Here is a 27,792-nt window from a genome sequence, read left to right as displayed (position 1 = left end):
CAAAATAAACAATAAAATAAATAAATACATAAATAAATAAATGAAACTAGGATTAAAAACTTTCACATAGCTAAACTCTGTCCAAACATCTGAAACATATTTTCAGGCAACGGAACGCTCCTCTAACACTTTCCTGGTTGCTGACAGAACGCTTGGGGAGGGCGCCGTGTCTGGCGTAATAAGCCCCGCCTTAAACAGATAACCTCTGTCTCCTATAAGTACACCCAAGCTGTGCGCTCCTACGAGTAATAGTGACATATGTGAATGGCAAGAGTTTCCTTTCCATAATGTTCAAGTGGCTTGCAGCGCGAGAGGTCAGGCTGTGTGAATGACCATGGCTCAGCACATGATTGGTCAAGATTAGAGAATGATTCTCCTCCTCTATTGTCGAACTGGTGGAATATAAGAAACAATAGTTATGCGTTAAAGAAGTGGCTCATAACCACACATTCCTCCTCTTCCCCGAGAGAGATCTGACAATCCAAGATGGCCACACACGCATCTCCATATTTGTCTTGTGAGATGTTTGTTTTTATTGTTTGTTTGGCTCTAAAGTTGTTTTTATTGGCTGCAAAAGTCCGGGAACTGCCTCTCAAAAATCCTGACTATGCTCTCCGCTGACTAGAGTATTAGCAGAGTATTTTTATCATTGTTTGGATGATGGGCCACTCCTTGCTTGCCTGCCTTGTTCTGCTCCTCCACTCGTCGCACGCCTGCACTCTGCTCACCTGCCTCTGTCTGCCTCTGTCTGCCTCTGTCTGCCCCGCTCTGCCTCTGTCTGCCTCTATCTGCCCCGCTCTGCCTCTGTCTGCCTCTGTCTGCCCCGCTCTGCCTCTGTCTGCCTCTATCTGCCCCGCTCTGCCTCTGTCTGCCTCTATCTGCCCACTCTGCCTCTGTCTGCCCCGTTCTGCCTCTATCTGCCACACTCTGCCTCTGTCTGCCCCATTCTGCCTCTGTGCCCCGCTCCTGTTCCTCCAAGTGGCTCTCATCCCCGGTCTGCTGTCAGCCTCTGGTTCCTCTCTTCCTCCCCCCAGCCCCCACCCTGCTCTACACACACACACACACACACACACACACACACACACACACACACACACAACATAGACAATGACATGCCCTTTTGCAATGCTTATTGCGTTCTCGCTCTGGGACTCTGGGCGAATTCACTAGTTCAAAAGACAAAACACCAACTGGAAATATTTAAGGACGTTTACTGGGATGGATGGAATGAACCAATGACAATAATGAACAGAAAGAATGATTGAAAAGGAAAGGGAATGGATAGCTGACAGTTACATGATGAATGAATGAATGAATGAATGAATGAATGAATGAATGAATGAATGAATGAATGAATGAATGAATGAATGAATGAATGAATGAATGAATGAATGAGGTAGTGTATGAGACTCTGGGTGTGGCAGATGAGTCCTTTGGATTGTCAGCCGGGCTTCCAGGAGCTCAGCAAACCCCCACATGGTACTGTACCTGGATAGCAGAGGGGAGGGAGGGGGGGGGTGAAAGCAGAGGAAGGAGTGAGAGAGAACAGCACGTTAGGCAGCTTTATATACTGTGTATAATAGGCAGGAAACTACCTCGTAGGCATGGTGGTAACAGGTTGAGTTGAGTTGATTGGCAAGGCGTGGCCTGGTGCTTCTCGCTAGATTGGAACGGTTGTGGTGTTGTCTTTTCTCCTTCCGAACCTCCATTAGCATCTAACTCCATTCCACCTCCGTGGGGAGGATGTACTGGGAGAGCATTCTCCGCTGGTCTCGCCCGGTGAGTTTACTGAGACTGGGCTCAATCTGTCACAGAGACTGAGTCACTCTCTCAGGGACTCTCACTCCACTGAGCTGCTCCGCTTTCTAGGCCTTTCTGTCTTGAGAAACGGTTGTGTTTCCTGAGAACTGAACATCCATCCATCCTCATCCGCTTATCCGGGGTCGGGTCGCGGAGGCAGCAGTTCCAGCAGGGTGCCCCAGACATCCCTTTCCCTGGCAGCATCAACCAGCTCTGCCTGGGGAATCTTTAGCCGCTCCCAGGCCAGTGCGGAGATGTAATCCCGCCACCTAGTCCTGGGTCTACCTGGGCCTCCTCCCAGCCGGACACGCCTGGAACACCTCCCTAGGGAGGCGCCCAGGAGGCATCCTCACTAGATGCCCGAACCACCTCACCTGGCTCCTTTCGACGCAAAGGAGCAGCGGCTCTACTCCGAGTCTCTCCCGGATGACTGAACTTCTCACCCGATCTCTCAGGGAGACCCCAGCCACCCTCCGGAGAATAGTCATTTCGGCCGCTTGTATCCGTGATCTCGTTCTTTCGGTCATGACCCATCCTTCATGACCTTCATAGACCGGTAGATCGAGAGCTTTGCCTTTTGCCTCAGCTCTCTTTTCGTCACAACAGTGCGGTAAAGCGACTGCAGAACCGCACCAGCTGCTCCAATTCTCCGGCCAGATTCCCTCTCCATGGTTCCCTCACTCGTGAACAAGATCCCCAGTAACTTGAACTCCTTCACTTGGGGTAAGGACTCATTTCCTACTCGGAGCGGACAGACCACCGGTTTCCTGCTGAGAACCTTGGCCTCAGACTTAGAAGTGCTGATTCTCATCCCAGCCGCTTCACACTCGTCGCAGGCCGATGATGCCATCAGGACCACATCATCTGCAAATAGCAGCGACGTGATCCCCAGCTCACCGAACTGCAAACCCACCTCCGCGCGGCTACGCCTCGATATCCTGTCCATGAAAATCACAAACAGGATTGGTGACAAAGCGCAGCCCTGGCAGAGGCCAACCCCCACCGGAAAGGAAGACAACTTACTGCCGAGGACACGGACACAGCTCTCGCTCTGGGTGTACAGGGATTGGATGGCCCTAAGTAGGGATCCCCTCACCCCATACTCCCACATAACCCTCCACAAGACCTCTCGAGGGACCCGGTCATAAGCCTTCTCCAAGTCTACAAAACACATGTAGAAAGGTTGGGCAAACTCCCAAGCCCCCTCCAAGATCCTTAAGAGAGTGAAGAGCTGGTCGGTGGTTCCATGACCAGGATGAAATCCGCATTGTTCCTCTTCGATCTGAGGTTCGACTATCGGCCGGACCCTCCTTTCCAGCACCTTGGAGTATACTTTCCCTGGGAGACTGAGTAATGTGATGCCTCTATAATTGGCACACACCCTCTGGTCCCCTTTTTTAAATATTGGGACCACCACCCCAGTCTGCCACTCCTTTGGCACTGACCCGGACTTCCACGCAATGTTAAAGAGGCGTGTCAACTGGGTTTTCCAGGTCTGTCCAGAGATTTCCCCCGCCATCGAAACCAGCTCACCACCAGATGGTGATCAGTGGACAGCTCTGCCCCTCCCGAGTGTCCAAAACACATGGCCTCAGATCGGCTGATACGATAACAAAATCTATCATCGATCTTCGGCCTAAGGTGTTCTGATGCCAGGTGTACTTGTGGGCATCCTTGTGTTCGAACATGGTGTTTGTTATGGACAAACTGTGACTAGCACAGAAGTCCAACAACAAAACACCACTTGGATTCAGATTGTGGTGGCCATGCCTCCCAATCACGCCCCTCCAAGTTTCTCCGTCATTGCCCACGTGTGCATTGAAGTCCCCCAATAGGACAGTGGAGTCCCCTGCAGGAGCCCCAAATAGGACTCCACTCAGGGTCTGCAGGAAGGCTGAGTACTCTGAACTGCTGTTCGGTGCATAAGCACAAACCACAGTCAGAGTCCCCACCCCCCCCCACAGTCCTAAGGCGCAGGGAGGTGACCCTCTCGTCCACCGGGGTGAACTCCAGCACAGAGGCGCTCAGCTGGGGGCTAGCTAGTATAGCCACACCTGCCTTACGCCTCATACTGTGAGCAACTCCGGAGAAGAACATGGTCCAACCCCTATCCAGGAGTTTGGTTCCGGTGCCGGTGCTGTGCGTGGAGGTTAGCCCCACCAGGTGTAACTGGTATCGCTCCACCTCCCTCACAAGCTCGGGCTCCTTCCCCCCCAGCGAGGTCACGTTCCATGTCCCCAGAGCCAGCCTCTGCCGCTCGCGCCGGTCCGTCGGTGCCCACCGCTTTCACTGCCACCTAGTTGGCAGTGCACCCGACAATTCCTCCCGCGGGTTGTGGGTCCACAGGATGGAGGAGATGGTGTTTCCACGTAGCTCTTTCGGGCTGGGCCCGGCCGGGCTCCATGGTAAGCCCGGCCACCAGGCGCTGGCAGGCGGGCCCTCCGTCTGGGCCTGGCTCCAGACGAGGGCCCCGGGCTTCCTCCGGGCCGGGTCTCTCTTCCTCTTTGGTCTTCCATCATGTTTTTTTTTTTACCTGTTACCCCAGGTAGGGGGGCTAGGGGGTACTACCACTTGCCCAAGGTGGACCCCCAGACTAGTGGAGGGAAGGAGGTGTCTTACTTCTCCATTCTAGTTCGCACTGAAACTAGCCACTGCCCTTAGAGTGAACATGAACTGAACATGATTCACTCTAAAAAATAAATTGTCTTGCAGTGTAAGGCCTACTAAACAGAGGTATCTTCTTATTTTAATGTTCATCTCTGGTAATGTACAGCCCTACCCCGGCGCAGGTGATACTGGCATCAAGATATCCAATACACCAGCTGATTTTAAATGCACGTCTGGTCTGGGTATCATTTACCTACATTTTTTAGTTTAATCTCTAAATTGGATATGGTAGGGTTTGGATAAATCCAGTTGATGCTGACGATCAAATCCAAATGAAAAGCTAATTTCTTGCTCTCAGAATCAGTTGATTCCTAGCGCTGAGGATTGAAGTTTCTGAGGATTATCATCTGGATGTTGTTGGATGCTATAGACCTCCATCTGCAATTAATGAGACTTTATCTACACTGATCACATTGTTGTCTAAGATGCACTGCAGTGAGATTGTTGTGGTTGGTGATCTGAATTGGGACTGGTTGATGCCTGTATCTGATGCTTTCAAAGCATGTGATACTCTCAATCTGATGCAAATTATTAACTCCCATCCTAGACCCAATCCCAAATGTCCCGAGAATTCCTCACTCATTGGTCTAGTCCTAGCTAATGCCCCTTTTAAATACTCTGTTATCGGTGTCTTCCCAAATGATGTGAGTGATGTGTGATACTGTAGCTGTGTGATAGCTGCTAGCAGAGACTTCAGATCCCCAAGTGTAAACCTGGCAAGACAGAATATGAGGTTTGTTGGTAAAGAATTGCCCTTATTGATTACGTTGAAATGGCCTGGACATTTTTCCATGATAGTTTTCTTGAAATTTTAAACAATCAGGGGAGGGGCAGGGGGTTGGGGAGGGGCAGGGGAGGGCCAGGGGGCGGGGGAGGGCCAGGGGGCGGGGGAGGGACAGGGGGCGGGGGAGGGGCAGGGGGCTGGGGAGGGGCAGGGACAGGGGGCGGGGGAGGGCCAGGAGGCTGGGGAGGGACAGGAGGGCCAGGGGGCGGGGAGGGGCAGGGGAGGGACAGGGACAGGGGGCCGGGGAGGGACAGGGGAACAATGGCCGTGTTAAAAATAGACGCCTCTCTCTACTTCCGAGCGCCTCCCTTGCCGACTGTGCACGTCAGCTCACACGCAACCGCAACACTCGACACATGCATACCGAGCGCACACACGCACGCACACTCATACACACGCACACACCTCGACTGACTGGCTGGTCCGGGGCCTGGTGTACAGTACCAGGAGTTTACACAACAGGGCTGAGCTTGACTCCTGTATGTCTGTGGTAGAGAAGGAGGGGAGGAGAGAGAGAGAGAGAGAGAGATTCCATCTGGTCGGGCGTGGTCCGCTCCGGCCCTCATTTGAATATCTGCGTCAGAGAGTGGATAAAGATGTGTGGGCCTGAGAGCAGAACAGGATTTGATGGATGATGAGTCGAGATAAAAACAACAGAGGATAAAAAGAGCAGCCTTGTTTTTTTTTGGTGCCTTTTATCGCAGCGCGCTGCGCTAGCGTCTTATCTACTGTAGCTGATCGTTCAGCGCTGAAGGGTTATGTAATATGGAAGTGTTTCCTCATCCAGTGTGGTTTAAGTCCCACAGAACGGGCCATGCTCTTGGCAGGTTGCTCCTATGCCGGGAGGCCGATCATCAGGCTATAAAACATGTTTTGCCACTGTAAAACCACACGGGAGTTCCTCATTGTCAGATAAACAGAATCAACAGGCGAGATAGGAGAGCCGTCTAAACTGCGGATGAACTTCTGAGCAAACGGGGGCTCAGCAGGGCTGCCACCTCGGACCGGCCCATGTTTAGTTTAGGATCACGCTGGTTCTTTGCTTATGGTTCAACAGAGATAAGAGGCGAGTGGAATATCTGGTTGGATGGTTTCACCTGAGCTTGGCGGTGTTTTGACCCTGTTTACACTGTGGACAGAAGCTGATGGAGCGTAGCAGTTCGAGGGGTGCGAGCTTAGCTTATCAGTGTTTTGTGTACTGGTGGAAATGGGATGTTGAGACTAGTGGGACTAGTGTGCTGTCATTTGGTTTCCTGTGACGCTAGAATAGCTCTTTAAATGGCTGGGTGTTCCCAGGTGTGTGGTTGTAGAGAATATTCCACCAAGTAAACACAAGTATGTACCGTACTGTACACTGTACAAATACTGTAGACTAAGAGTGTGAACAATGTCCTGTGTGCCTACAGTACTTCCCAAGGTGAGAGTGAGATAGGAAAAGCCCATTTACTGCTACAGGCCCTCAGGAATCAGCTTTGAACCTTCGGCTCCTTGCCTCAAGCCTTCAGATCATTAACTTGGTGTTTGTTATCCAAACCTATTCCCTGAGTATGCAAATGATGAACCTGCTCAGAACAGTTCAGTTTGGATAGTCTAACACTTGTCCTAGTTAGTTCAGTTTGGATAGTCTAACACTTGTCCTAGTTAGTTCAGTTTGGATAGTCTAACACTCATCCTAGGTAGTTCAGTTTGGATAGTCTAACACTCGTCCTAGTTCGGTTTGGATAGTCCCACTCATCCTAGGTAGTTCAGTTTGGATAGTCTAACACTCGTCCTAGGTAGTTCAGTTTGGATAGTCTAACACTCGTCCTAGGGAATTCAGTTTGGATAGTCTAACACTCGTCCTAGGTAGTTCAGTTTGGATAGTCTAACACTCGTCCTAGGTAGTTCAGTTTGGATAGTCTAACACTCGTCCTAGGTAGTTCAGTTTGGATAGTCTAACACTCGTCCTAGGTAGTTCAGTTTGGATAGTCTAACACTCGTCCTAGGTAGTTCAGTTTGGATAGTCTAACACTCGTCCTAGGTAGTTCAGTTTGGATAGTCCCACTGGTCCTAGGTAGTTCAGTCTGGATAGTCTAACACTGGTCCCAGACTCCATTCCTCTTCCGTCTCATCTTCCCTCTCTCCTCCCTGTGATTGGCCCAGCCTCTGCTGCAGTGGTTGCCAAGTGCCTGTTGCTGTGGGAACTCTTAAAACTTCACTCCTGGTTTCCTGTCTGTTTCTCCACAGTCACACAAGGTTTCACTTCTGAGCTGGACAGAATCGTCTAGCATTCCTTTTCTTCAGCCCCCCTCCCACGGCTGCCAGCCCCCCCCCCACGCCCGCCAGCCCCCCTCCCCACGCCCGCCAGCCCCCCTCCCCCACGCCCACCAGCCCCCTCCCACACGCCCACCCCCCCACGCCCGCCAGCCCCCCCCACCCCCCCCACGGCCACCAGCCAGCCCCCAAGCACATCCATATTTCATTTCCACAGAATTGTATTAAAAAAAGGACACTCTTTCCAGTTTTGTACAGTTTGTGTACAAAGAGCTGAAAATCTTTCTCATACAACGTGAATATTTAAATGTATTTAGTTTTCGAATGCTTCGGACCATTGGCCACAAGTAATGAAATGAATTTTGATATTTCAAAGCAATTCAGGAATCTGAAACACGGAACCAATCCCCGTGCTTGTGTGTGTGAAGGGCGTGTCTGACGAGTGTCCCATCCTCTTCATCTCCATAGCAACAGGAGCAGGACCCCACCAACCTGTACATCTCCAACCTGCCGGTGTCCATGGACGAGCAGGAGCTGGAGGGCATGCTCAAGTCTTTCGGCCAGGTCATCTCCACACGCATCCTCCGCGACGCCAACGGGACCAGCCGCGGCGTGGGATTCGCCAGGTAAGCTATGACCATAGCGCGCTGTGACCACATGCATATGTACTGACTGTGCTACACACACACACACACACACACACACACACACACACACACACACACACACACACACACAGTACATCCCTGGCTTCCACTGATTAAAACTACATTCCCACTCCCACGCGTCACATGATCATTCCGTTTAGGCAGAAGGAGATCACGTGAATTGAATGTCTTTCAGAATGGAGTCTAAGGAGAAGTGTGAAGCCATCATTCAACATTTTAACGGCAAATTCATCAAGACCCCACCGGGAGTGCCTGGTGAGTGCATCTCATCTGTATTGTGGCAATATGACTGTTAAGAACATTTGTGGTTCCTATCCAGATATTTCTTACTTACTCAGGGTTGAAAATTGACAGTGTACAGTCTTCTGCATTTGGTGTCCTAGTTGTTTTGTTTTTTGCTCATGTTGAAATAAATCGACCCTTCCGTTTTGTGTGTTACTCCCACAGTACCCACGGAACCTTTATTATGCAAGTTTGCGGACGGGGGACAGAAAAAGAGGTTGAACCAGGGGAAGTACCTGCAGAACGGCCGGCCATGGGCCAGGGACGGAGAGACGGTGAGATAGTCATAGCAGATAGGAGGGTTTTAACAGCAGACTCAGGAATCGCTTCTGACAGGGATCTTAAAGGGTTAACCTGTCTTTTTGGGGAGGGAGGGGCGTTGTGTGTTTAGCGGTTCTGAATGTTGTGTTATTTTCCCAGGGGGGGATGACTCTTGCATATGACCCCACAGCCTTACAGAATGGGTGAGTAGAGACTGACAGAAATCAACCAAAAACCACTGAGCTCCAACTAAAACAGCCAGAACGCAGTCCGTGGTGCACAGGTGCCCCCTGGTGGACACAAAAGGAACTAGCGGAATACCACTTTATTTTACAGTGCTGTGAAACGAGTCGAGTGATTTTACTAATTCCTACAAAATGTGTTTTATATGAGCTAAATAACTGAAGCTCTTTTTAGGACATTATCTTATTCTGATTTCTCAAGCACTCGTTAGTTGCTCACCTTGTTCTCACATTGTCCTCTCCGTCTCTGTTCCAGGTTCTACTCGTCCCCCTACAGCCTGGCCCCCAACCGGATGATCGCCCAGACGCAACTGTCTCCATACATGCATTCACCTGTCTCCTCGTACCAGGTCAGAGAAGCACCACGCCACCATGAACACACACCTGTAACACACACACCTGTCCCCTTAAACACACCGCCATGAACCACATAACACACACCTGTCCCCTTAAACACACCGCCATGAACCACATAACACACACCTTCCCCCTTAAACACACCGCCATGAACCACATAACACACACCTTCCCCCTTAAACACACCGCCATGAACCACATAACACACACCTTCCCCCTTAAACACACCGCCATGAACCACATAACACACACCTTCCCCCTTAAACACACCGCCATGAACCACATAACACACACCTTCCCCCTTAAACACACCGCCATGAACCACATAACACACACCTTCCCCCTTAAACACACCGCCATGAACCACATAACACACACCTTCCCCCTTAAACACACCGCCATGAACCACATAACACACACCTTCCCCCTTAAACACACCGCCATGAACCACATAACACACACCTTCCCCCTTAAACACACCGCCATGAACCACATAACACACACCTTCCCCCTTAAACACACCGCCATGAACCACATAACACACACCTTCCCCCTTAAACACACCGCCATGAACCACATAACACACACCTTCCCCCTTAAACACACCGCCATGAACCACATAACACACACCTTCCCCCTTAAACACACCGCCATGAACCACATAACACACACCTTCCCCCTTAAACACACCGCCATGAACCACATAACACACACCTTCCCCCTTAAACACACCGCCATGAACCACATAACACACACCTTCCCCCTTAAACACACCGCCATGAACCACATAACACACACCTTCCCCCTTAAACACACAGGGAAGACAACTCACCTGAACAGAATCTGATCTTTGACGCTGTCTTGAACATTTAGCCATGAAGAATCACTGACCATTACTGTGTCCAAACCTCAACTATGCGTGTGTGTGTGTGTGTGTGTGTGTGTGTGTGTGTGTGTGTGTGTGTGTCTAATCAGGTACACAGTCCCTCCTGGATGCACCACCAGTCGTACCTCATGCAGCCAGCGGTGAGTATTACGTCCTTATTACATCCTTATTACATCCTTATTACGTCCTTATTACATCCTTATTACATTCTTATTACGTCCTTCCTCTCGCTCTCTCACCCTGTTCTTCCTCTAGCTCTCTCACCCTGTTCTTCCTCTAGCTCTCTCACCCTATTCTTCCTCTAGCTCTCTCACCCTGTTCTTCCTCTAGCTCTCTCACCCTGTTCTTCTTCCTCTCGCTCTCTCACCCTGTTCTTCCTCTAGCTCTCTCACCCTGTTCTTCCTCTAGCTCTCTCACCCTGTTCTTCCTCTAGCTCTCTCACCCTGTTCTTCCTCTAGCTCTCTCACCCTGTTCTTCTTCCTCTCGCTCTCTCACCCTGTTCTTCCTCTAGCTCTCTCACCCTGTTCTTCCTCTTACTCTCTCACCCTGTTCTTCCTCTAGCTCTCTCACCCTGTTCTTCCTCTAGCTCTCTCACCCTCTTCTTCCTCTAGCTCTCTCACCCTGTTCTTCTTCCTCTCGCTCTCTCACCCTGTTCTTCCTCTAGCTCTCTCACCCTGTTCTTCCTCTAGCCCTCTCACCCTCTTCTTCCTCTCACTCTCTCACCTTGTTCTTCCTCTAGCTCTCTCACCCTGTTCTTCCTCTAGCTCTCTCACCTTGTTCTTCCTCTAGCTCTCTCACCCTGTTCTTCCTCTAGCTCTCTCACCCTGTTCTCCTTCCTCTAGCTCTTCTTCTTCGTCGTGCGGGTTAGGTGTTGTGTCCTCTCCTTCCCAGGCTCGGGGCCGAGGGGCTATCCTTTTACCATGCTATATATCCGGGCACACCTCCAGGAGCCATGTCACCGTTTCGTCATCCAAAACCATCAGGCCACGCATTCCGTTGGGCGTCCGGTATATCAGACAGTCCTGGATGACGTGGTCTGTGGTTTGTTCCTCGGCGCCACACTCGCACGCCGCACAGGAACCCAAGCCCCATCTGTGCATCGATGAGCGGAAGCGTCTGATGCCGGTCCGGAGGTGATTAAGCCTCACCCACGCTGGTCTGGGTAAATCCATCCCGGGAGGAGAAGGACCAGCGGTCGGGATGAAATCATGGAGTCTTGAGGTGTTTCCTCCCACTCTGCACGCCAGGTGTGGTCCGCCCATCCTGCCTCACTGATGTTAAGATCTCTGCATTGCTGCAGGAGATCCCGTGCGGCGGCACAAAAGGGTGTCTGGACCTGAGACGCCAGGGAGGCTCCGTTGTTGCAGTGAGCCTGTCATGGAGCAGGTGGTTGGGCTCCACGGCCCGGCAGGCGAGACGTGCTGTTTCCTGTGTGGTGGAGGCCAGCGGGCTAGATGCCTGCGAGGATGGGAAGGTTGTCCACAGGAGTGTGACGCAGGCATCCTGTCACGATGCGCAAGGCTTCGTTGATAGGCGGGTCGACGAGGCGAGTGTGAGCGCTGCAGCACCAGACTGGTGCGAGTAGACCAGGGCTAGGGCTGCCGTATGCAGTGTTTTTGCGCCGATGCCCCATCCTGATCGGACCAGTCACCTCTTCAACGCCACATGAGCTGTTAACTTCTTGCGCAATGACTCGAGGTGTCGGCGGAACGTGAGCAAACTCTCCAATGTCATGCCGGGGTAGGTTGGTTCGGCGCTGCATGGCAGGAGTGTTCCATCGATGTGCGCTCGGAGCTCACGTTTGGCTTCCTTGTTGTTAAGGTGGAAGGCCGCCGACACCGTCTTTTCCTCGCTGAGCTTCAATCTCCATTTCTGGAGGTATGCCGCTAGTGTCCTGGCTCAGGGTCTCCTCCACGGCCTGCCAGTCTCAGCTGAGTACACCAGCGCAAGGTCGTCTGCGTAGGAATACTTCCTGGAGACTATGGTCAGCAGGTCGTAGGTGTAGATGTTATAAAGGAGGGGGGCCAGGACAGATCCCTGGGGGACGCTGTTCTTAAGACGTCGCAACCTGCTTTGCTGTCCGCTACCGGAGGTGAGGGTGAAGCTGTGGTTTCAGACAAGCTCCATGATCATGCTGACCATGTGCCTGTCCGGCAGCAGGCGGAGCAGGTGAGGCCGCGGTGCCACACGGTGTCGTAGGCAGCCATCAGGTCTATAAAGACGACTCCGGCCATCTTTTTAGCCGAGAAGCTTTCCTCCATGTCTTGAGTCATTAGAGTGACTTCATCTCTGGTCGATCTCCCGCATCGGAACCGGCCTGCTCCTGTGGGAGCAGCGGGTCGGTGACTCGCTCACCCTGTCATCCTCTCACGCTCTCATCCTCTCACGCTGTCATCCTCTCACGCTCTCATCCTCTCACCCTGTCATCCTCTCACACTCTCATCCTCTCACCCTGTCATCCTCTCACGCTCTCATCCTCTCACCCTGTCATCCTCTCACCCTGTCATCCTTTCACCCTCTCATCCTCTCACGCTCTCATCCTCTCACCCTGTCATCCTCTCACCCTGTCATCCTTTCACACTCTCATCCTCTCACACTCTCATCCTCTCACGCTCTCATCCTCTCACCCTGTCATCCTCTCATCTTCCCGTCCTTCTGTCTCTGATTGCCTGGCTTCCCTCCCTCCTGTGTGTGTGTGTGTGTGTGTGTGTGAGAGGGTGGTGTCTGATGTGTGTGTGTGTGTGTGTGTGTGTGTGCAGGGCACAGTCCTGACCCCAACCATGGAGCACGCCATGTCCATCCAGCCCACGTCCATGATGGGCCCCCTCACCCAGCAGCTGGGCCACCTGTCTATGGGCAGCACGGGCACGGTCAGCACCCCACCACCCTCACACACACACACACGCACACACAGATGTGCACGCACACACACACACACACACACAGATGTGCACGCACACACACATACACACAGATACGCACACACGCACACACACGCACACACACAGATACGCACACACACACACACACACACAGATACACACACATGCACACACAAACACATACGAACACATACACACACACCAGACACCACCCTCACACACACACACACACACATACGCACACACACTAGACACCACCGTCACACACAGACACACACACACACCAGACACCACCCTCACACACACACACAGACACACCCCGACATACACACTCATACTCCCTCCAACACATCCCCCTTTCAGATTTAGTTTTTACTTCTATAGTTATAACTGGATTGGATTTTAGAGAGCAAAATAATAGTAACTTGAGCCATCAGGCCTCCCAATATCTCTCATTGATACACACACAGCTGTTGCATTGTGGGTTGTAACGACAGGTGTTTTTTTCCCTCCCACAGTACATGCCTGCCAACACGACTATGCAGGGGACCTACATCCCCCAGTACACCCCGGTGCCTCCGTCCAGTGTGCCTGTGGAGGTGAGCAGCCACGCGCGGTCACAGCCCCTCATCAGGGCGCTGACCGGGCCGCTGACCGGGCCTCCCAGCCCGGCGCGGGCGCAGGACCAGCATCCTTAGTTCCTCAGTCATGCAGGACCACCGTTCCGCTTCATCTCCTCACCCTTTTCTTTTGCAGGAGAACGGTGGACAACAGCAACAGGTTGCTATGGAGACACCTGCAGAACACACAAATTACTCCTACCAGCACACCAAGTGAAGCTAAGGTAGTGTTTGTTTATGACTCCTACATGTACAGTACCAGCACACCAAGTGAATAATAAAAGTTGTTTATTTAGATCCTCAATGGGTCTTCCTGGGGCCTTTTGTATGGTCTCTGTGGAAGTAATGATCCATGTAAAGATGCTGTCACTTCCCTGTTTACAATATGAAGGAATATAACATACTATGATCTATCTAACACGTGAATGACCAGACCTCTGTATCACTGTCTGTCTGTCCACATTTTTCTCAGACACTGTTGCCCTGACAGCATGTATATTTGGCACACGCACCAGCAGGGGTCCCAGGCAGATGGGACGGATTTTGAATTCATTTATTTTTTTGTCTAATTTGTTTTTTTGTCTTAACATAAAATACTGCATTCTTTCACAATGCGCTGTTCCGGCGTAGATATTTACTGCACCCTAGTCAAGCCAGCCAATAGAAACACTGGGCCTCATTCGCCAAACAAACAACAAAGAATTTCTTAGGAAGCTTTTCTTCTTAAACTTCACTTACACCATTTCCAAGAAGATTCTGGCATTCACCAATGTTCTCACATGTGGGAACTAAGAACAGAATGTACGAACACGGAAGAGCAGTCTTTAGTAGGCTACGGACTAGACTAGACTACGGACTGCAAAACAGTAAAGTGACAGCAGTATTACCCGCTCATATGTTCATTTTAAATCATTTGTGGTTGTGTTTACTTCAAACCTACAGTTGCGTAACATAATAGGATCCCAATACTATAATGTTTGTATCATTTATCTCATAATAATGGTTTTCATTATTTTCCAAAGTGAGAGTGCTGTCTGTCCAATAACATCGCTGATGCACCAGGTCCAACTGTGAGCTCTTCTCCGGATACAGTGTTAACTGAACGAGTAGGCTAATATCATCCCATTCATTTTACTGAAACAGTGTTAACTGAACGAGTAGGCTAATATCATCCCATTCATTTTACTGATACAGTGTTAACTGAACGAGTAGGCTAATATCATCCCATTAATTTTACTGATACAGTGTCAACTGAACGAGTAGGCTAATATCATCCCATTCATTTTACTGATACAGTGTTAACTGAACAAGTAGGCTAATATCATCCCATTCATTTTACTGATACAGTGTTAACTGAACGAGTAGGCTAATATCATCCCATGCATTTTACTGATACAGTGTCAACTGAACGAGTAGGCTAATATCATCCCATTCATTTTACTGATACAGTGTTAACTGAACGAGTAGGCTAATATCATCCCATTCATTTTACTGATACAGTGTTAACTGAACGAGTAGGCTAATATCATCCCATTCATTTTACTGATACAGTGTTAACTGAACGAGTAGGCTAATATCATCCCATGCATTTTACTGATATCTGTACTAGCCTGATTTAACCATTCCTTTACCAGTTTTGATATGTGTTTGGGGTCATTGTCCTGTTGGAACACCCAACTGCACTCAAGACCCAACCTTCTACATTAGATTAGATTAGTCTTTATTGTCCTTTGCAGGAAATTCATATTTACTGAACTGTACAAAAAAGTGCAGCACACAACATAAACCCATTACCCCCAAAACCCCACATTTAATTTCACATTTACACATGTACACCAGAGGAGGCTCGTCCATTGAGGTAGAGGAGGACAGTCCTCCTCAGTTTTTGGAGAGAAGAGAGGGATTAAAATATAAATATATGTATTTATTTATTTTATAATTAATATTTAATATTATCTCTGTTTTGTTCATACATCAGGTTTTCCTTATCGATAAAAACCCATTATTGAAATTCTAAAGCTCCAACAGTGACATGCAGCTGGAGGACCCATAGATATCTATGGAAGGGAGGAATTCCTCCCTTGGGCGTGTCCCTTAGGGGTCTATCAATGTAATGCGATTTTTTCATGCTAATTTGTGATTGGCCAAAACGCTGAAAGATTACCGCAAGGGAGGACAGTACTCCGAACAGGATTTAATGATTGACATTTTATTAGTCCAATCACATTCCAGATTTGCCACAGTGAAGGCCGATCGAGTCGGCGTTGATGTCTGTGTTTCTCTTCCCTGTGCCATTGGAGACTTTTTGTGTGTTCGTAGCTCCATGATATAATACATCCGAAAGTATTATGGGGCATATTATACATCAAACTGTTCGTCTATTTGTCTTGATTCTAGCCATCTAAATATCTAAGCTGACATAAATACTTTTTGAGCTAGAGCCGTTTGAACACGACAGTTCCACTGGCTGGCTATAGCCGGTAACGTTAGCTCTATGAGGTGCACGTCAGGCTATGGCATAGGCAGGCGCGCAGATTGACTGGAGGCGCAAACTGTAAGAGTACAATCTTACAAAATTACAACAACTATTGCTTACAATGTTACATGAATATGATAAATAAATGCTGCATGTAGTTAAAGAAAGTGTTATTCAGTTTTTTATATGCTAAAATTGACTGTAAATCGTTAATTTTTAAAATTTTAAAGCTGATATTTCAAATAATAACTGACTGAGGGAAAGTTCCCCCCGGCGCCCATGGGCGGTTCGCCTCTCTTCCAAGACGAATACCCATACAGTAACCCACGGACATATTTACAAATATACATACATTTATACATCACCAAAATTGATAATTCATGTTGTTGTATGTATATTTTTGACCCAGCAGATTTGGTCACATTTTCAGTAGACCCATAATAAATTCATAAAAGAACCAAACTTCATGAATGTTTTTTGTAAGAAAGTATGATGTGCTCCAATCACTATCACAGAAATATAAGAGTTATAGAAATTATTGGAAACTTGTTTGACCTCATAGATTGCCATGATATACTTGTTCTTTACAAGTGTAAGTAAACATTTGACCACAACTAGCTTGCTAACAGTGAATGGTACTGTATTGCATCATTCACATGGGACTTGCCAAACAGAAAATGTCTGCTAGCCGTGATGCTAATTTAATTTGTTCTATTCTGTTAATTTATGCTAAAAACGTCAGCGATCGGAATAGTTAGTTGTTGCAGAAATTGGTCATCTTCTGGTTGATCGGTCAGTAAAATTGACCTAATGTCAAGAGTTGGTCTAGTAATGTACTTTTGAGCAGTTTGGAGTCAATTAGTGTCGTTTAAAGCACATCAAATAACCACCCATTGACCACCATTCATTTGGGACAAAATACATTTCTCTCTTCATTCTGTAAAGCGCCCAGTTCCGATACCCGTATCTGGGATTCTGGGGGAGGGTGACGGGCAAATACAGTAATGGACTGAATTGCCAATCACTGAATGTGTGCTCCAACAGGTATCAGAACTAGTATAAGAATGAAAATAATAATTAATTGTATTTATATAGCACTTTTCATTGTGAAAACAATCTCAAAGTGCTGAAACAATCACAGTCATACATTAAGAGAGACAAATTAATATATTAAATATACACATTACATACAAAAATATTTTCTAAGTAAGTACTGTAGGTCTTTAGACCAGTCTTAAAAGAAATTTCAGGGCATTCCAAAGGTGGGGGGCAGCTGAGCAAAAGGCCCAGTCTCCCATAGAGCACAGCTTAGTCCTTAGATGAACAAACATGAACCTAGGGGTTGAAGAAACATGCTGCTTCCAGATGGAAGATTGCAGGAGAGGTTTAGTGGAGTGAGGAGCTCTTTACGGTAGGGAGGTGCATTCCCATGGGTGCATTTCAAGGCTAGGAGAAGGGTTTTGAATTTAATCCTGTAGGAGACAGGGAGCAAGTGTAAAGATGCCAGGATAGGGGTGATATGGGTGTATTTCTGCACCCCTGGCAGCGTTGTTCTGGATGTGCTGGAGCTTTTGGAGGCTCTTGCCAGGGGTCTCAATGAACAGTCCATTCAGCAGTCTATCCTTGAGGATCGTATAGTGTACAGCTCAGCACATACTGCATCACTTTCATGTGTTCACGGAATAAATATTTGTCCAGTAAATTCCATAAATAAAGGTTCTAGTGTGATCCATAGTGCAGGTTAAAGGAACGTTTGACTAACCTGAGGCGCATGTGTTGCAGCTCCCTGTGGTGAAGGAACGTTCCACAAGGAACCATGGAGGGTTCTCTGCAGGAGGAGAACGGTGCTCGCAGACCAACACCAAGCACCGGACTTTATGAAACACGGATGACAAAAGGAACATGCGTGTGTTTTGACAGAGAAGACAACATGCTTACTACGTCGGACTTTTCCTCTATCTTCTTTAAGAGTTCATCAACCAAAGGTGGGAGATTACTGATCAACCAGAGGTGGGAGATTACTGATCAACCAGAGGTGGGAGATTACTGATCAACCAGAGGTGGGAGATTACTGATCAACCAGAGGTGGGAGATTACTGATCAACCAGAGATGGGAGATTACTGATCAACCAGAGATGGGAGATTACTGATCAACCAGAGGTGGGAGATTACTGATCAACCAGAGGTGGGAGATTTACTGCAAAGAAGCTTTCATCTATTTTGATAAAGGAAAATAAGAAAAGAAACAAAAAAAAATTTAGGAAAAATTTAAGAAAAGGAGGAAAAGACAGAGCGTTATTTTTGTGCACGTAATATAACAAATTCTTATTTTTAAAAAAACATTCTGAACGTTTCAGAGTGATATCAAGGAAAAGAGTTACAACACAATGTGTCTTTTATTTTTTGTAAGATATGCAAACCTTTGTTTTTTATTTTCTGATGTCTGTTTTTTGACATTCTATTTGCAGCAGTAGGACAATATTTTGTACAGATTTTAAAACTCAAAATGCAATTTGTTGGTTTAATTTTTGGTGTTCTCTAAAGCATGGAAAATGCTAAACAAACCGTTTAAAGCTACTTCTTACTAAAACTGATCCAGTAAATTAAATGCCAGTAAGGCAAATGACAACATTCATTATTTAAAGATTATTTAAAATCTTATAAAACATATTTCTCTCATAAACACAGATTTATTTTATGAGCAGAAGACAATCATGATCATTTATTTATATTTTCGTCATAGTACTATTTTTATTTTTTCTTAGATATTAACAAATGTACAAACATGTCACTTACAGTATAGATTTTATTTAATGATAGTTTATAAGGTCATGATGAACATTGTCATTAAGATCCAACCCATAACATCATACTGTATGCTATTATAGTATTTAAAAACTGTTAAGACATTCACTGCAAATGGGTCTAACTTATCATCTTCAATTTGATAAGATACTGAATTTCAGTCTTTAACGTTACTTGATAAGACATACATTCAAGAGTGATGACAGAGGCTTAAATGTCAGACAAATTCGATTTGTTGTATGTTAGCCTGTTATTCCAAGGAAACAAGTGCTTGAATTGCCTTAATGACCATATTCATTACAAAATACATTTAGATGAAGTTTCTCTTAAACCTGTGTTGTGCTAGTCATTATTCCACCAGCTACATACTGCTCCAAGCATCATAATAGTTTGATTTTTGGATAATCCATGTCAGACATAGGTGTCCATAAGAAGTGGTTTTAAGCGGTTTTGTTGTGGTAGATCTGCAGTTATAAATAGTGAATTTAAACTTTTGTAAGAAAACAGAAAACATAAAGTAGATGTGAGCAGATGGGTTCTGATGAAATACTTGTTCAAAAGAGCTAACGTTAATGCAAATAAATCAAAAAGCAGAAGAATGAGGTAAATCAAATGGAGGACACCTACTGTAGGGCCTTTGTTGTTTGTTGAGAGAAAGGGAGCTGCAAGTCTTGTTCAATGCTGCTGTTGTCTCCTGAGTTTTAATTCCTGACAGTCATTTTTTGTTGTTGTTGTTGTTGTTGTTGTTGTTGTTGTAGAAAGCTTCTTTTTTTTTAAACATTTTTTTGTCTTTCACTTGAAACCTTTGAACTGTCATGCCTTCTGTTCTTATTCTAAAATATCTTTTTGATAAATTTCCTTTCCAATTAAATTAGATTGTAGTTTTAGAGAAAGATTTGCTAGATTGTAGATTTGAGATTTTTTTCGTTTGAAATTGATTCATTGCATTTTTAAAGATTTTGTTGTTGTTTGTGCATTTGCACATGGTCCATGCAAACAAAGAGATTATGTTTTGCTTGCTTTGTCCTCACAAAAATGTCCGTTCCAGAGCACTGTGTAGTTAATCCTGATGTTCTTCTTATGTGAAAATCTTCATCTAAAGTAAGTCAGCATCCACAATAGTGACCTTGCTCACCATCCCACATACTGTAGTATACTATATCATCTTCTTCAGAAGCAGAGGCTGCATCTAAATGCCCTTTCAAACAGAGTACACACCATGAAAGTGCCATCTAGGATGAAGGATTACGTAATTTCAAACAAGTTTTAATGAATTTGTTTCCCAAAACCTGCAAAAACCTTTTCTAATCCTTAATTGTAATGGGATGGGATACCTGTTATTGCAGGGCTAACATAGCTGAGGGTTTTGCAGAAGAGACATTTAAACGGTTGGACTATGAGAGGTTGGTTCGATGGTTAGGACACTATGAAGGTCTGAGCTTCCCATTCATGAACAATCAACAAACCCAGTGTGTTGTGATGGTTTATGCTGGCCGCTGTGTTTGTCACTGTTCACTATAAGTCCCTTCTTCTCCATCTCTGCACATCTCTCACCTTCCGGGTTCTCTCATCCAAGTTGGTTTCTTCATGTATATCTGCAACCAAAGAAGCAGAGCTGTCTGTCAGAGCAAAGCTGCTCTCAACACAGCTCTATCAAACATGGTGATGTAGCAACCGTCTTGCAAAGTTACAGTTCCCCATTGTGGGTAACTTGAGTGACATTTCTTTTGTAATTATGGTTTCATTGAATAGACTTGTAACATTGTGAAAAATTACTGGGGGAAAGGGCTCTCGTGCTTCATCGTGTGGATAATGAAAGTTCAGCATTTGCAGTGTGTGTAAATATCAGAGTCCATTCTGTTGTGTCTCGGTGGAGATGACTCTCACCTTTGTGATTTTTTTTGTCTCTACTTCTCTCAGCGTGTTTAGTTCATGTCTCATGATCTGTCCAGATAATACGAAAGCTATCACTCGCAAGTTATCAGATTCAGCGCACACTCATCATGAAGGAAAATGTCATGGATTTTCATGAAAACTGATATGCCATATATCAGCCAACACTTTGAATACATATAGACATGAGTTTTGAAACTATGAAATGACCAATTGTTGCACCGCAGTTTTGTTCATTGAATCCGATCTTATGTTTGTGTCCGATTTTAAACTGCCAGTTGCTTATTTAGTCTAAACAACACATAATGACATATCTGGATGGAAGAATGGAATAATTGCATTATGCAATTATTATGATGATATATCAAATTGACTGATACCTTACATTAACACAGATTACCATCCAAGTCCATTTGCCGGTTAAAATGCCAGGGGGAGAAAGAGCATACAGTCTATAGGAAACTATCCTTGCATTTATTTGCAGTCCATCCCAGTGCAAATCCCAATGCAATTAAATGCCAACATGTAGAATGCGTTTGCCTCTTTGATGTCCTGCTCGTGTAGTTTTGATGGCTTATTTCATAGTTTCAAAATGTTTTGCTGCTAAAATGGAATGTCCAAGCAGTTTGTAAGATGCAGGCCACTCTGGATGTTCAAACCTGTCTTCCTCTAAGCTGGTCAATACAAAGTTCTCTACCTTGTCCAACTGATTAGAGTTTTATGACAGTGTTACATAAGGGATACATTGATAATAGTTATTGATAATAGTTATTTGGTTATGCACTGTGCAATAAAACCCACGGGTGTGATGATGAGGATGTTATAACTTAGTGAATGAAAACCTTCAGACCTGGTATTCTCCTAGGCTAGCCTGAAAGGAAGTTTGTTATCTTTCACAAAGGTTTAACATTCAGTTGGCCTATCTCATACACTGCTTGTAAACATTTTCCTTATTTATACAAGAACTCATTTTGTACAGTTTGTTAGAGGAGAGAGGTTTTAATATTTGGTTTGTTTGCTAATTATCTTGTTAGGCACTGGGCTACTTTTGTCTTCTTGTGCCAGCGTTGCTAAATTCTCTGTAACTTTTTTTTATTCATTGAAAAAAAAAAGAATTTCCTTCTTTCTTGGTTTTACTCTTTGAATTTGAATATGTCGATTTTCTTTTTTTAAATAAAAAAGTCTTGTTTTTAATTGTTGTACTGTTGCTTCACTGATATACTGTATAGCTCTTCTGTGGTTGAAAGACAGAACCAAACATATCACTCTTACCACCAGGTTTATTTGAACAAATCCATTTTGAGAAAATGGCCGTACAGCACATAGCGAATCCTAATGTTTTTAGCAAAGTGATTTATACCATTACAACAATGCAAGCTCCTCTCTTACTATCTTCACATTGAGAGCTAAATAAACGGCCAAGTATTGACATTGAAACACATTCCCGATCCAAAGGCCACATACTGTACATATACTGTATTAAAGTCACAATAGAACTTGCAACTGATTTTCAGATGTCTGATGGTGGATACTGCAGTGCAGAAGATACACTTATATTGCTCAAGACTCAATACTGTATCTGGGATCGTGAGCTTTAGGAACCAAAGGAATCTTCCTAGCGATACTAGATAGGAATCTTCCCCTACAGACTCGATGTGACACAGACCTTCCTAATCAAAACATTTTTGTAGACTTATACTGTGTGTTTTAACATAAGAATATATTCTGAAATAGAACACAGCTATACTATTGAATAAATATATCTTTAGATACTCTGTCATATAAAAACTAAATCACTTTAGTAATTAAGTATACTCAATAATGTTGAGTTGTAAAATGCAGATATGCACAAGGGAAAGACATGGACTCTGTGGGTCACTGTAAAGACATGGACTCTGTGGGTCACTGTAAAGACATGGACTCTGTGGGTCACTGTAAAGACATGGACTCTGTATGTACCTGTGTACTGTAGATAGATTGATAGATAGATAGAGAGAGAGAGAGAGAGAGAGAGAGAGAGAGAGAGATAGATAGATAGATAGATAGATAGATAGATAGATAGATAGATAGATAGATAGATAGATAGATAGAGGGGTGTGTTTCATTCATGGCCTCCACCAAACAGCTGCAGCAGGAAGGTGAACAGGTAGATGATGTCCAGGTACAGGTTGAGGGTGGCGAAGATGTACTCCTCTGGACTCAGGGTGTAGCGCTTGTTCCCTATCAGCAGCTGCGTGTCAAACGCCAGGAACTGTGACAGAGAGGGGGGATTACAAGATATATACCAGGAGATATATAGAGGGAGAGAAGGACAGATATACACAAGGGAAGGAGACTGCAACATTGTAAAGCACAACACTTGGTAAGTTGCTGATGGTGAGATGTGGTTGAGGACACGCTGCTCACCAGAGTGAAGAGGATGGCTCCGATCACAGCGTAGATGGCGTGTAACCAGGGCACCTGTCACACCAGGCAAGACTGTTACTGAACACTGTGCTACTAATTCAGGAAGGACACTGGCTTGGCCAGATCATCTCCAAGATTACCAGGGCTAATCTTTTCTCATAAACACACGGCCCATATGGGGTGAGCGAGGCGAAAGCCTTACTGTCAATCTAAACCTGCAGTACGTTCAGTCTAAATGTAGAAAGGTGTGTTTGGGATGATGTCAGCTGACCCTAGTTGGGGTTATGTACATGTTTACCTGTTGACAGAAGGTCATCTAGTGGGGACACTTACATATCCAAAGGGGACGACGACAGACAGCATGATGGCACACAGCAGCATAACCATGCACAGGATGAACAGGACACCCTGGTAGGAAGTGACATCAACCTGGAGGAGCAAACAGAGGGTTGTGTCCATGTCAGAATGGCTGATAGATAACATCCGAGTTCCGTCTGTTCAGAGAAAGCAATATTAACATGGCTTTGGGATAAGAAAAACACTTCATTCATTCCCACTGCCATAAGGATTTTAAACAAACAATGAGGAAGAACTCTTACACACGCACTATGCCACTTTGCACATAGTAATATTGGCCGGGTTTCCCAAACGAGTTAAGAAGCACTTAACTCCAAAGTACTTCTTGACTCCCATACAAAGGGTTGCATAAGAAGGGTTCCTTAAAGGACAATGCTCGTTTTTGACAACCTGGACCTTATTTACGACATATTATAAGACGTTTGACTCACCGAGATCACTTTGGTGTAGTTCGGAGGCATGTAGAAGAAATTTAAAATCCAGCACGAGCCAGTATATCCATGTAATGGCGGTGGTCGGGGCACTTAGAATGCCGTTTCTAAAAATCTATTTTCTGCCGCGAAACGGTTGTTTTCATCAATCTGTCTTGATGAATCGCTAGTTGTGCTTATATAGAGCATAGGCCTGTTGTGGTTTTCACATGCCATGATCTTTAGAAACGTCTTTCGAAACGAAATAGCTTCCTCACTTGCTCCAGCACGCATTCGCACAGCGCGCAATTGTTGCTCCAGCACGCTGTGCGCATGCGTGCTGGAGCAAGTGAGGAAGCTATTTCGTGTCTAAAGACGTTTCTAAAGATCATATTACAGAGGCATGTGAAAAACAACACAACAGGCCTATGCTCTATGTAAGCACAACTAGCGATTCATCAAGACAGATTGATGAAAACAACCGTTTCGCGGCAGAAAATAGATTTTTAGAAACTGCATTCTAAGTGCCCCGACCACCGCCATTACATGGATATACTGGCTCGCGCTGGATTTTACATTTCTTCTACATGCCTCCGAACTACACCAAAGTGATCTCGGTGAGTCAAACGTCTTATAATATGTCGTAAATAAGGTCCAGGTTGTCAAAAACGAGCATTGTCCTTTAAGAAGCTTCTTTTTCGGGAAACCCGGCCATTATGATTATTTTTAATGATTCCCTGTGCTGGTTTTAGGAATGTACTGTATGTTGTTGTGTTGTGCTAACTTGTGTTGATTGTTGAGCCAGTCTAAGACGATTTTCTGTCACGACAGACAAAGTTTTCTGAATCTGAATTAACAGAGCAATACAGTGTTTGGTCATATTTGTATATCTTGGTATAACTTGGTTCAGATGAAATGAGGGTAAAGCTGTTTTGAGGGAGTTGGTCTCACCCTGGTCTGAAAGCTGAAGATGGTGACGGACAGGCACACCAGGGCTGTGATCCCCAGACACAGCACCACGGACTTGGTGTTGTAAAAACTGGAGACCACACAAACATTTATCCATCCAATTCATCAACTCATCCATGCAGTCCTTGATTAGTGCAAATTGTCATTGATGGCATCATTGATGAGCTGGCTATGCAAGGGCTCATTCAGCCACTAACAGTCAGGTGAATGCAGGCCAGCTACAGTAAACACATTGCATAGCAGACACACTCACATAGACACACACACTGTGGTGATTCTGCCTCTGCCACTGCCCTGTTCGTTCCTGTCATAATTAAAGACATAAAACCCCCCCCTCGCAATTTCCACACAGACACACACACACACACACACACAAAATCACAGAATAGAGAGGATTACATTAAGTATTTACCTGGACATGAAGCCCATCATGCAGGCCATGCTCAGAGTCTGATGAGGAGAGAGGAGAGGAGAGAGGACGGAGGACAGGAAAGAGGAGACAGGAGAGCAGAGCAGAGTTAGACCATGCCCTGGTCCAGGAGAGCAGAGCAGAGTTAGACCATGCCCTGGTCCAGGAGAGCAGAGCAGAGTTAGACCATGCCCTGGTCCAGGAGAGCAGAGCAGAGTTAGACCATGCCCTGGTCCAGGTCAGTATACTATTTGGGGCTCTACTCCGGTATACGACCCTGCCAGGGACCATTCATTGCGTCATATACTTTTTTCACTCGGTCTACATTACCACATCTACAGACAATATTATTTTGTTGTGTGTGACGATGTAAGTTGACTTAAGCAGCCGCCATAGTAGGAAGCAGCCTATGAGATTTGACGTAATACACCCAGGTTTAATTATGCACCTGAGGACGCACGCTGCTTCATTGAGTTTCCTGACTGAATTAGCTCCGCTTTGCTGCTCTCCATTCCTCTATATGAAATTGTGTTGTCATTGATACTCACAAAGAGAGTCAGAAGGATGAGGTTCCAGGGAAACTGCCTCCTGTTTAGATAAAAGGAGAATCCAAGCTAGAGAACATCTACAGTATGAAATACTATCAAATGTACATGTATATATGTACATATAACATGCCTGCCATTTGTGCACTGGTATATGATCATAACCTCCCCTTATTTGATTGAAAAGAAAACAAATACCGTAGTTCCCCACAGCAGGACAATGCAATGTAGGTGGCAAAGAAGGTGAGACTGTTGGGAAGGAAATTATAACGTATCATCAGTATGATGTCATAATGTATCATCAGTATGATGTAATAATGTATCAACAGTTGAGCGGTCGAGTGAGGCGATGTCACTGGTGTCACTCATGCTGGTGTGTGTCCACACTTACTAGGAGGCGAAGTACAAGCCTGGGTGGGTTTGAATGAAGAACCTCACTGGGGCACTGTGGAGATGTTACACACCTCATCAAGCACAAACACACATAGTTACTATAATATTTACACACCTAAACTCCCTTGACTGAAATATTTTAAGACTTACCAAAATGTGAAGAGAGCTACAATAGCCACAGTCACCAGGAGTTGGATCATCAAGATGGCATAGACCTACATGGATACATGGACAGCAGACTATATATTTCACTTGGCCATCTCTCTTCAGTGTAAATGTATGTAGCAACGTAGAAATGCACCAACAAAGAAGTGCAACAGGTGTTCGACACAAAAATATATACTTGGAGAACGAATGTCCGCCCACTGTAAAGTAGCTCCCACGGTGAATTTAATAATGGCACGACGTTTCGGCACAAATGGCCTTGATCAGGTGCAATACAGTGTATAGTGTGTGTGTCACAGTCCAGTGAGTATGTCTTCGTTGGTCTGTACCTTCCGGATGAAGATACGCCTGACGGCCTTGTCGTCCCAGGAGAACTGGGCGTACATCTCGCCATAATCTGAGAGGAGGGGGAGGAGGAGGACAGAGTGTTATCTTCCATCCCTGACAGGTGTTGGAGGACTTCATCTCCCACCGCACACCAGACTCTCTACTGTCAACCATCCTGTGTTCAGTAGGTTTGAAGTCTTTCCATTGGGCTGAGGTGGCTGAGGCCTCCTTACCTGCCGTGGCCTCCTCATAGCTGGGTGGATGCTCGCTGCCAGACCTGGCTGAGGCCGCCACCTGCAGGGCAGAAACATCATGATAACTGATCCAGATACGGTATTACTCAAACTGAGAAGCTCCTTTTCACTTTCATTAAGCAACATCAGAACCAGTTCGACTGACCATGTCTCTGCTGCCTCATAGCTTCACATAACGAACAGAACTGTGAGGAATTCTGGATTGTGTGGGATTTGGACAGATTACTCATCCAGGTTATTCAACATCTGTTTAACCACTGGTGATTCAAAGGCAGCAGATACTACTATTTAGGAGTATTTAGGAACTGTAAGTAGGCTACTACAGGCATTAAACAAGACACCATGTTTGGTTAGTCTGAAGTATTTATGATCTCTATGTGCCACTATTTTAGCACGCAGTCTTTGACAAAGATTTGTGGATAGAGAATAAGCAATAAACAAGCCTGCTATGATAAAAACAGTTCTCTTTTTCCTTGCCATGTTGATGACTACACAAGATTACACAGAAAGTCAATGAACAAATCTGTTTGGAAACGCAGCACATACACATGTTCTGTTTACAACTGTAGCTTTGTAATAGGTTGTAGGTTGAGAAAGACCTAAGGCCCATACCTTTCCCTTTGTCATGTTTACTTCTTCTTGGGTTCCCACACTGTTTCTGAATCTGATTGTAAAGTCTGA

General features: G+C 45.8%; 2 protein-coding genes across 2 annotated transcripts in view; one reads left to right on the top strand and one right to left on the bottom strand.

The window, feature by feature from the left end:
• Positions 1-22,063, top strand: part of LOC311314995 (RNA-binding motif, single-stranded-interacting protein 2-like) — a 50,986-nt gene extending 28,923 nt beyond the window's left edge. Inside the window, exons 5-14 of the mRNA XM_084445559.1 lie at positions 7,973-8,130; positions 8,348-8,427; positions 8,620-8,729; positions 8,875-8,918; positions 9,214-9,307; positions 10,290-10,340; positions 12,960-13,070; positions 13,601-13,681; positions 13,839-13,926; positions 17,961-22,063. Coding sequence (XP_084301685.1) covers positions 7,973-8,130; positions 8,348-8,427; positions 8,620-8,729; positions 8,875-8,918; positions 9,214-9,307; positions 10,290-10,340; positions 12,960-13,070; positions 13,601-13,681; positions 13,839-13,919 — 810 coding nt within the window. The 3' untranslated portion in view covers positions 13,920-13,926; positions 17,961-22,063. The remainder of the gene's footprint in view (positions 1-7,972; positions 8,131-8,347; positions 8,428-8,619; positions 8,730-8,874; positions 8,919-9,213; positions 9,308-10,289; positions 10,341-12,959; positions 13,071-13,600; positions 13,682-13,838; positions 13,927-17,960) is intronic.
• Positions 22,064-22,977: 914 nt separating this feature from the next.
• Positions 22,978-27,738, bottom strand: faim2b (Fas apoptotic inhibitory molecule 2b; the record flags this gene model as incomplete). Its single annotated transcript, XM_084446085.1, has 12 exons — positions 22,978-23,127; positions 23,283-23,336; positions 23,616-23,711; positions 25,001-25,088; positions 25,431-25,468; positions 25,976-26,015; positions 26,171-26,221; positions 26,364-26,417; positions 26,516-26,580; positions 26,860-26,927; positions 27,091-27,151; positions 27,724-27,738. 12 exons carry the CDS (start codon positions 27,736-27,738, stop codon positions 22,978-22,980), a joined length of 780 nt encoding a protein of 259 aa, XP_084302211.1.
• Positions 27,739-27,792: the final 54 nt, after the last annotated feature.

This window comes from Borostomias antarcticus (genome assembly GCF_949987555.1).
Source record: "Borostomias antarcticus genome assembly, chromosome: 11".
In the NCBI taxonomy this organism is placed as follows: Eukaryota; Metazoa; Chordata; class Actinopteri; order Stomiiformes; family Stomiidae; genus Borostomias; species Borostomias antarcticus.
The sequence above is the reverse complement of the archived record's forward strand: the minus strand, read 5'-3'. Positions and strand labels throughout refer to the sequence as shown.